Here is an 8,660-nt window from a genome sequence, read left to right as displayed (position 1 = left end):
CCCTGTAAAACTTCCTGCTTTCCCCAAGCGAAGTTTAGGGTGTATAGACAGTACGAACGCTTCAGCTCCCCGCTGATCCGACTGTCAAGGGCCGACCGATAGACGGTCGGGTAACCGAGTGGGGCCGGGGCTCCGCTCGGATAGCTTCAGTCTCACCAACCGAATTCAGCTAAGGTTCCTTAGCGATGTCTCCCCACCGGAGGAAACACCATAACTGAGGAACGAAGGGAGGAGGAGGCTTAAATCATGAAAATGAAGGCGGTGTTTCCTAAGAGGGGAGGAGCCAGCGTCTCTCAAAGGTGGCTGTCCTGAAAGACGATTGGGGAAATCTCATAGAAAATGGCAGCTGAGGCTCACAAGGGGAACCTGCTCTGCCCTCATCCAAAATGGCCGCCGGACAGCACCATGCGGTGACAAGAGAAATCATAGAACAGTGCTGCCTCCACCCAGCAAAAAGACCTCCAGACACCTTTTTGGGCCCCCACACCAGGACCAGGACTATCGCTAGCCACACAGACCCCTACAGGTGAGAGACCCAGCGATCCCCATACACACCGCCAGCAGCACATGCAGGCCGGGGGGGGGAGGGAAAATAGGGGTGTGGGAGAGAAGAAAAGGAGGTGAGGTGGCCCCCGAATCGACCTCCCAGGGAATGCCCAGCTGCATTCCCAGGGAATGGCCTCGGTATACTGTGATCCAGACATCAGTAGCCCAGTCATAAGTATACCCCGGAGCATTGAAGCTCACCGACCACCTCTGGAGCCGAGGTATGTCGTGGCCTGCCGAGCCTTAGCTGCGACCTGCACACGCTCGATGGCCGGACTGTGGAGACAAGGATAACTCAGCCAGCCTGTCACCCAGCCGGCAGTTGATAGAACATCACAGGATCTCTCATCTTGAGCAAAAGTATAAATCCTGCATCAAAAAAAATGGACCGAAGGGCCCGCAGGGTTCCTAGGTCATTCTCCTTCACTAAGCAAAATAAAACTGAGGCTGTTGGGGCAGTAGGCAGGCTTGTTAGAATTGTCAGTACCGCCCCAGGGGTGGACCCTGTGCTGTGTATTGTTACAATTTTGCCTAGTTCTAGTGGCAGGCTAAAAAACCCATTTAGTTAGAGGAGCTGTGTTGGTCGGTGAATATAAGAGAAATTAGGGTGATGGGGGGGAGAGTGGTGCATAGGAGGGAGGGAGTGGAAGTGAGATGTGAACAGCCTGTGATAAAAGAGCTGAACCCTGCACATAGCAAGAGCACCCTCCTCAACCCTGCACACCCCTCAGCCCTGAACATAGCCAGCGCACCCTCCCCAACCCTGCACACCCCTCAGCCCTGAACATAGCCAGCGCACCCTCCCCAACCCTGCACACCCCTCAGCCCTGAACATAGCCAGTGCACCCTCCTCAACCCTGCACACCCCTCAGCCCTGAACATAGCCAGCGCACCCTCCTCAAGCCTGAACATAGCCAGCGCACCCTCCTCAACCCTGCACACCCCTCAGCCCTGAACATAGCCAGCGCACCCTCCTCAAGCCTGCACACCCCTCAGCCCTGAACATAGCCAGCGCACCCTCCTCAAGCCTGCACACCCCTCAGCCCTGAACATAGCCAGTGCACCCTCCTCAACCCTGCACACCCCTCAGCCCTGAACATAGCCAGCGCACCCTCCTCAACCCTGCACACCCCTCAGCCCTGAACATAGCCAGTGCACCCTCCTCAACCCTGCACACCCCTCAGCCCTGAACATAGCCAGCGCACCCTCCTCAAGCCTGAACATAGCCAGCGCACCCTCCTCAACCCTGCACACCCCTCAGCCCTGAACATAGCCAGTGCACCCTCCTCAACCCTGCACACCCCTCAGCCCTGAACATAGCCAGCGCACCCTCCTCAAGCCTGAACATAGCCAGCGCACCCTCCTCAACCCTGCACACCCCTCAGCCCTGAACATAGCCAGCGCACCCTCCTCAAGCCTGAACATAGCCAGCGCACCCTCCTCAACCCTGCACACCCCTCAGCCCTGAACATAGCCAGCGCACCCTCCTCAAGCCTTAACATAGCCAGTGCACCCTCCTCAACCCTGCACACCCCTCAGCCCTGAACATAGCCAGCGCACCCTCCCCAACCCTGCACACCCCTCATTGCCGCACATAGCCAGCGCACCCTCCCCAGCCCCGCACATAGCCAGCGCACCCTCCCCAGCCCCGCACATAGCCAGCGCACCCCTGGTATTACTTGCCCCTTTAAGATTTTTCCTTTGTTAGTGTAATTTGTTCACATGCTTTTTTTCTAATACAGAAATGTTGTCTCAGTGAGAAGTCTGCCCATGTACAGTATAGGATGCACTCAATACTTGGTTGGGGTTCCTTTTGCATGAGTTACGCCATCACTGTGGCGTGGCATGGAGGAGATCAGCCTGTGGCACTGCTGAGGTGTTATGGTCAGGTTGCTTCGATAGCAGCCTTCAGCTCATCTGCATTATTGGGTCTGGTGTCTCATCTTCCTTTTGACAATACCCCACACATTCTCCATAGGGCTTTAGGTCAGGCGAGTTTGAGGGCCAGTCAAGCACAAGGATTCATGTGATCCGTAGTTTTGGCAGGGCTCTAGAATTTCCTGCTAGAAGGCTGCTCTGACTTTGGACTTGATAAAACACAGCGGACCAACAACAGCAGAAGACACGGCTCACCCAAATCACCGACTGGAAACCTCACATTGGACCTCACGCAGCTTTGATTCGGTGCCTCTCCGGACCCCGGGACCGCGATTTCCAAGATGTTCCAGTCGGTGACGATTTGGGGAGCCGTGACATCTGCTGGTGGTGGACCACTGGGTTTCATCAAGTCCAAAGTCAGCGCAGGCCTCTAGCAGGAAAAATTCTAGAGCTCCTCATGCTTCACTCTGCTGACCAGCTTTATGGAGATGCCGATTTCATTTTTTTCCCAGCAAGACTTGGCACCTCCCACACCGCCAAAATGAATAATCCCTGGTCACATGATCACTGATTGGCCAGCAACTGACCTAAACCCCATAGAGAATCTGTGGGATATTGTCAAGAGGCAGATGAGACACCAGACCCAATGCAGATGAGCCAATATCAAAGCAACCCGACCTTCCCATATCACCTCAGCAATGCCACGGGCCGATCTCCTCCATACCACATCGATGCCGTAATTCATGCAAAAGGAGCCCCGACCAAGTATTGAGTGCATACCATGCCGTACATGGGCAGACTTCTCACTAAGACAACATTTCTGTATTTTTTTTATTGGTCTTATGTAATATTCCAATTTTCTGAGACTGAATTTGGGGTTTCCCCCCCCATCTGTAAGCCATAATCAAAATATAAAAATTAAGGGCCTGAAATATATCTCTGCGTGTAACGAATCTACATATAATATAGGAGTTTCACTTTTTGAATGGAATTACTGAAATAAAATTGTAGAATATCCTCAAATAGTTAATGTGTGTATCGTCTTCCAGATACAACCAGCTTCTTTGACGGCAACCATAATGCCGATGCCGCCCACGATGGAGGCGCCACTTGGTCACCTTCTTTAGGGACAAGAGCGTTCTCCCTTCTCAATCCCTTGACCAATGTGGACAACGTTGATCTAAAAAAAAACAAGCCTAAAACTAAGCCAGAGACCAGACCTTCAGAGACCAGACCTTCAGAGACCAGACCTTCAGAGGACCAGACCTTCAGAGACCAGACCTTCAGAGACCAGACCTTCAGAGACCAGACCTTCAGAGACCAGACCTTCAGAGACCAGATTCAGACCCTTCAGAGACCAGACCTTCAGAGACCAGACCTTCAGTGAAGGGCACTAGCTATTAAAACAAGTCTTAGCCAAGCTTGTGGTAAGGCTGGGTGGAGATTTCCTCGAAGGGGACAACCTAACCAATGCAGCCATGAATATGAAATGCCCCATGATGCGTGATAAAGACAAAGTCACCAAAATGACCATTGTCTCAGAAACCTAGGTGCCCAAGGCTCTACCCTCAAGTGCCACCACCCCCAGGCTCTGCTAGGTCTCAGATGCATTCTGCCACCCCCCCCCCCCCCCCCCGTACAGATTAAACGAAGAGCCATTTCTCCTCATTGTAAGCATTACACACAAGACTCAGATCTTGTTATATACAAACTTTTATTCTGTATTTTACAATAGGGCACTTTCTAGCTCATTGTCCTCAAGCTTCATAATTCTGTACATAAAAAAAAAATAAAGTATGAAATGAAAGGAGCGGCAGAGTCCCGCCTTATAGTCAGTCTGTAAAGTGCGCGGCTGTGGCTCAGTCGTCTTCCTCCTCATGGCGCACTTTAGCTTTCTTTTTCTTCTTGTGCTCTGTGGTCGGGGTCTCCTCTGTGGACGGTTTCTTTTTCTTCTTGGGGGTCTGCGCCTCCTCTTCCTCTAACCCGTTCTCAGACACCTCCCCCTCCGACTTTCGTTTCTTTTTCTTCTTGCTGGACATAGTCTCCTCCTCCACCGACACCTCAACCACCTCTGCCTTCTTTTTCTTCTTCTTGCTGGACGGCGGCTCCTCCTCTTGGTTGTCCATCACTTCTTCCTCCTCCGCTGCCACTGCCTTCTTTTTCTTCTTCTTGGGCGTCTGAGAAGACAGCGAGATATCAGACCACATAACATACAAAAGCATAGTCCCATAACTACAACTGCTGAGAAGTAACATCCGGATGAATGTATGGAGAAGCCACGGCTGTTGAAGGTGCAGGATTTAGGATGACCTGAAGAGTCATCACCCCGTGGCTCTCAACCCTCAAGTAACCCCAACGGGCATGTACTCAGCTTTTCCTGCGCACAGTCGCTTTAAAAACCCAATATCATTGACATGGTATTAATAAGCCATTTTTTTTTTTCTAAGGGAAGTTCCCAAAACATGGCCCGTTGGGGGTACTTTAGACCGGTGGTTCTCGACCTCAGTCCTCAATGACAAGCCCAGGAAGGTGAACCTTCAACAGCTCTGCCTCCAAATCATATTCTCCATCCAAGAACGTCAGATTGGGCCCCAGAAACTGCACTCCCTTTAACCAGGTTTTAGCAAGCAACTGAAAATAGCTGATCACAGTATCTCAAGAACAGAGGCAGGTACAGATCTGCAATGCCAACCGATGACCAGAAGGGAATTGTACTATCAGAAACAAAGTCACCATCTCCCCCCCCCCCCCCCCCCCCCCCCCCATTTATGAAAGAGTAACCAGAGTCATGTCTAACTTCAATGTGTGTCAAATGCAGTTTTCTTGGTGCGCAAGATAGTCCGCAGGGACAGAGCCACAACATGGTCAGGCAGGCAAGGGGGTGCTCTTTACGACTTGACATGACTGCAGGATCAAACCATGTTGGGGGGGGGGGGGGGGGGGGAGATGTTTGATGCTCTGTACCGTTGGCAGGGGGTGTTTGGAGATTAATTATGCCAGCAATAAAATGAAGGATCATACCATGTTAAAACATGGTGGTGGGAAAGTGCTCTATATGGTTAGCAATGACAGGACCATACCACGTTTGAGATGGACAGGTGTTAAATGCTTCATATTGTTGACAATGACTGCAGGATCATACCATGTTGAAAGATAGTTGGGGGCTCTATGGTTTGTCAATGACAGAACCATACCACATTGAGAGATAGTGGCAAGTGTTTGGTTCTCCATACTGTTGACAATGACCGGGGGGGGGGGGGGGGGTTCAAGTTTTTATATTGACAGTATGGAGCACCAAACACTTAATGACAGGACCATACCACATTAAGAGATGGTGGGAAGCATTTGGTGCCCCATACTGTCATCAATATAAAATCATGAACCACACCCCCCCCCCCCCCCCCCCGGTCATTGTCAACAGTATGGAGAACCAAACACTTCCCACCATTGTATGATCCTGTTAGCGACAAAAAAATTAAAAAAAACCCCCAACCACTATAGAGCCCCCCCAACTATCTCTGAACACTGTTTCTGCAGGCATTGCCAACAATATGAAGCACCCAACAGTGTCCTATTATCATTGTCAACACTATAGAGCACCTAACACCCCTGTTGTCTCCAACATGGTATTGCCCTGTCATTGCCAACACTATAGAGCACTAGCCGCCCCAACAATCTATCCACCTGGTATAGTCCTGCAGTTATTGCCAACAATAGTGCACCCAACAACCCCCCCCCCCCCCACATTGTCAACACTAGAAAACCAGCCGTCCCACCATCTTTCAACATGGCGTGGACCTGCAATCATGGCCATCAAAGCACAAAACATACCCCCGCCATTGCCAATGATTGCATGTCCACACCATGTTGAAAGATGTGGGACGGCTGGTGCTCTATAGTGTTGCCAATGACAGGACCATACTATATTTGAGAGATGACGGAGGTGTTAGGGGCTCGATTTTTGACAGTGAGGACCATACCATGTTGGAGACACAAGGGAGTGTTAAGTGCTCTGTTAGCAATGACTGCAGGACCATACCGGGTTGATAGATTGTGTTGAAGCGGCTAGTGCTCTACAGTGTTGGCAATAATAGAACGCCATGTTGCAGATGGCATTGCCATGTTTGTGAATGGAACATCTCCCAAACTATACCCAAATAGACAGGATAAGGATGTGGCAATCAGCACCCCCCCCCCCCCCCCCAGAAGCCTCCTGCCCCAGGTCTGTAGCAACTTCCCAGTCTTTTTGGAAGGGGGCATTCCTATGATCATTGCTGGTGAATACCAAAAACCAGTACACAGGAGCGTCCATTATCTCTACTGAGCCCACATCACCCTCACCTCTGCTTCCTCCGCGCTTTTCACCGGTGCAGACTCTTCTTGCTCTGCCTCTGCAGCCAGTTCTGCTAGCCTCTTCTTTTCGCGCTTCTTCCGCTTCCGTTCTTTCTTCTCTAGTTTCCTCTTGATCTCAGTCACGACATCTGTGGCCTAAAAAGACAAAACAGGAGGCTTGAACTCAATGCGACCCTCGGGTGACATAGCTTTCCCCCCTTCTCTGCTCCATGCCTGGAGTCAATGCTAGTCGGATCAGGCTCATTAAATCAGTTTTTGCCTCCACCATTTCTGGTCAGGAGAAAAAAAAGCTTCATCACTTCCGACATCCCAGGATAGGCGCTTCTACCAACCTCAGTCCATGCCTTTCCTAGCTGGCGGACCCCCACTTGGGGAGAGGGCGAAAGGCCTTCAAAGTTAATTTTTAAGTTTTTTATACCCGGAAATACTGATGTTCACCCAGGCCTAACAGCAAGTTTTTAACCCCCGCAAGCTTCCACGTCTAAAGGGCAAGGAGATACTGACCTCAGCTTGGGCCTCCTTCATGACATCAAGGTTCTTGCGTGGAGCCTCCCCGGTCTCGTAGAACGCCAGCCGTTCCTCCACCTGCTCCCTCAGTTTATCTCCATACACGCTGGTCGGGATTTCTGCAATGACGAGATGCAGAACATTATAAAACAAAATCAATCTCACCGTGACTAGAGGATAAGAGGAGACCAATTGGTAGACCTCCGCTTCGCTCAGACACAAGCTTATCAACATACACCAAGGTGATATACTGTTGACGAAAAATTACCATCATTGCAAAGCAGAAAGAAAATTCCAGGAATGGATCTTGGCCAAGGAAATAAAGGTCTATAGGCGCCATCTACCCATAATTGCCTCATAGTCCTTTTACTTACCACTCCATACTCTGTTCAGAGGCTGTCAAGTTGAAGGTAATTGGGGGAGAGGTGGTTAAACCAGATTAGCTACATATACCAGCGTGGGGGGGGGGGTGGGTGACTTACCTGAGAAGCAGTCTATGCGGGAGGCGATGGTGCACTTGTTAGCTAGGTACCGAGAGATCCGCCCCTTGTTCTTGGCGGCAGCACGTCCAATGAAGGTGGAGTGGAAGATGAGGCCGTATTTTGGGGTGTTCCCTCGAGTCTCAGGGCCCTGCAATGGGATCAGCTAAAGATTTGTAACAAGACACGGTTAAGACTGAAAACAGGAGTGCTACAGAGTGCTTATGCAGCCAGGAAGTTATGTCAACCCGTCACCTCCCTCAAGAGCCCGGGGACGGTAATGGGAACCCGACGCCTACCTCAAGAGCCCGGGGACGGTAATAGGAACCCGACGCCGGTAATGGGAACCCGACGCCTACCTCAAGAGCCCGGGACGGTAATAGGAACCCGACGCCTACCTCAAGAGCCCGGGGACGGTAATGGGAACCCGACGCCTACCTCAAGAGCCCGGGGACGGTAATGGGAACCCGTCGCCTACCTCAAGAGCCCGGGGACGGTAATGGGAACCCGTCGCCTACCTCAAGAGCCCGGGGACGGTAATGGGAACCCGTCGCCTACCTCAAGAGCCCGGGGACGGTAATGGGAACCCGACGCCTACCTCAAGAGCCCGGGGACGGTAATGGGAACCCGACGCCTGCTCCGAACCACAAATAGGTAAAGGGAACCTGTCACACAGAACCAGTCACTTCTACCCTTGCGCCATGCACATGGCATCCTAGCAAGAACCAATATAGGGGCTCAACACAACCTGTTGGTTTTAGTCTGCCTCCACTAAGCCCGTGAGCCTCCTGGACTGCTAAATAAACTGAACTAGCATCCAATTTCCTGATCTTCCACTGCAGAGGAAGAGCTGCAAGACTTCAGGATGCCACTACCTTGCTATGCTGGCTCTACACA

The 8,660-nt window shown here is 51.4% G+C and overlaps 1 protein-coding gene and 2 non-coding genes across 3 annotated transcripts; all 3 read right to left on the bottom strand.

Moving 5' to 3' along the window:
• Positions 1-4,121: 4,121 nt before the first annotated feature.
• LOC143975777 (uncharacterized) lies at positions 4,122-8,654 on the bottom strand. The gene is made up of 4 exons (XM_077478306.1): positions 7,767-8,654; positions 7,282-7,403; positions 6,766-6,912; positions 4,122-4,601 (listed from the first exon to the last, which is right to left on the bottom strand). Exons 2-4 carry the CDS (start codon positions 7,300-7,302, stop codon positions 4,284-4,286), a joined length of 486 nt encoding a protein of 161 aa, XP_077334432.1. The 5' UTR covers positions 7,303-7,403; positions 7,767-8,654; the 3' UTR covers positions 4,122-4,283.
• Positions 7,009-7,081, bottom strand: LOC143980026 (small nucleolar RNA SNORD57). The gene has a single exon (XR_013274173.1). It is a non-coding gene; the product is annotated as a small nucleolar RNA SNORD57 (small nucleolar RNA).
• On the bottom strand, positions 7,493-7,563 carry LOC143980027 (small nucleolar RNA SNORD56). Its single transcript, XR_013274174.1, has one exon. It is a non-coding gene; the product is annotated as a small nucleolar RNA SNORD56 (small nucleolar RNA).
• Positions 8,655-8,660: the final 6 nt, after the last annotated feature.

The sequence above is a fragment of the Lithobates pipiens genome, unplaced genomic scaffold, assembly GCF_037356315.1.
Source record: "Lithobates pipiens isolate NorthernLeopardFrog02 unplaced genomic scaffold, aLitPip1_a1.2 Scaffold_13, whole genome shotgun sequence".
Lineage (NCBI taxonomy): Eukaryota > Metazoa > Chordata > Amphibia > Anura > Ranidae > Lithobates > Lithobates pipiens.
The sequence above is the reverse complement of the archived record's forward strand: the minus strand, read 5'-3'. Positions and strand labels throughout refer to the sequence as shown.